The sequence below is a fragment of the Rhagoletis zephyria genome, unplaced genomic scaffold (genome assembly GCF_001687245.7).
Source record: "Rhagoletis zephyria isolate East Lansing unplaced genomic scaffold, Rhagoletis_zephyria_1.1 Rzeph_scaffold_73650, whole genome shotgun sequence".
NCBI lineage: Eukaryota > Metazoa > Arthropoda > Insecta > Diptera > Tephritidae > Rhagoletis > Rhagoletis zephyria.
Genome location: NW_016230699.1, coordinates 1 through 1242, shown reverse-complemented (window position 1 = coordinate 1242; position 1242 = coordinate 1). Strand labels below are relative to the sequence as shown.

General features: G+C 38.4%; 1 protein-coding gene across 1 annotated transcript; it reads left to right on the top strand.

Annotated features, from left to right (window-relative positions):
- Positions 1-7: 7 nt before the first annotated feature.
- LOC108357270 (glutamate receptor ionotropic, kainate 1-like) lies at positions 8-1236 on the top strand. Its single transcript, XM_017608359.1, has 3 exons — positions 8-86; positions 154-374; positions 777-1236. Exons 1-3 carry the CDS (start codon positions 8-10, stop codon positions 1233-1235), a joined length of 759 nt encoding a protein of 252 aa, XP_017463848.1. The 3' UTR covers position 1236.
- The last annotated feature ends 6 nt before the right edge of the window (positions 1237-1242 follow it).

The following is a 1242-nucleotide window of genomic DNA, read 5'->3' as shown; positions in this document are numbered from 1 at the left end:
GGTGCCCATGGATCATTTGCGCATTACTGGACTTAGCACACTTAAAAGTTGTTTTTGGTATATCTATGGAGCGCTGCTACAGCAAGGTAGAATGCCTTGATAGCCCATCGTAGATCATCAAGAAATTCACACTTTTATTTCTTACTTTGCAAGGCGGCATGTACCTACCCAAAGCGGATAGTGGTCGTCTAGTGATCGGTGTATGGTGGATTGTTGTAATTGTTCTAGTCACAACATACAGCGGAAACTTGGTTGCCTTTCTGACTTTTCCACAGTTTCAGCCAGGTATAGATTATTTTTTCCAAATATTTGCATCTAGAGACATTCAACAGTTTGGTTTGCGGAACGGTTCCTACTTCGAAAAATATTCAACGGTAAGCATACAACAAAAANCTAGAGACATTCAACAGTTTGGTTTGCGGAACGGTTCCTACTTCGAAAAATATTCAACGGTAAGCATACAACAAAAAATACATATCGTCGTTTAAAGTACAAAACCGCGTACCAACAAAATGCAAAACCGCGTATGTGAATTATGTAAATTATTTTCTAGAGAGTAAACACACTCATATTTCAAAATGGTTTTTTTTTTTATAAAGCAATCGCATATCTTGCCAGCACGAATGGATAAGGATTGAGCCAAGAGCTTGTGTGAGCAAATCCAAGTTTTGGCAGCTAATGCCAGTTACGCGGTCTTGCAGAATGACGATACGCAGTTTTGTACTTTAACCGACGATATACGTTTCTAAAAGACCGCTAATTTAAAATACCATTAGATATCAACCCGCGACAATTTCCGCGATTTTGTGCAACGTGCGATAATATACAATAATCTTCAAGGCGAGGATATTGGCGCTGTGCAGCAAGGTAAACGCGTAAACGTGGATTGGCGTATCAACCTTCAATTGATTATACAGAGACAGTTCGAGAAAGATAAGGAATGCAAGTTTTCATTGGGACGGGAAACTTTTGTAGATGAACAGATTGGATTACTGGTGCCAAGAGATAGTCCTTACTTACAGTTAATCAACGATCAAATAACGCGCATGTTTCAAATGGGTTTTATTGAACGTTGGCATCAGATTAATTTACCTTCTATGGACAAATGTAATGGTCATGGCGGAATGCGCCAAATTACGAATCATAAAGTTAATTTGGATGATATGCAAGGCTGCTTCATGGTTTTGTTGTTTGGTATGATGAATTTCCGAACTGACTTCGTTTTACTAATATAATTTTTTT

Coding starts and splice junctions, on each gene's coding strand:
- LOC108357270 (XM_017608359.1), top strand. CDS start 8: ATGGATCATTTGCGCATTACTGGACTTAGCACACTTAAAAGTTGTTTT. Junction 87..153: donor TGGAGCGCTGCTACAGCAAG/GTAGAATGCCTT, acceptor TTACTTTGCAAG/GCGGCATGTACCTACCCAAA. Junction 375..776: donor ACTTCGAAAAATATTCAACG/GTAAGCATACAA, acceptor AAATACCATTAG/ATATCAACCCGCGACAATTT.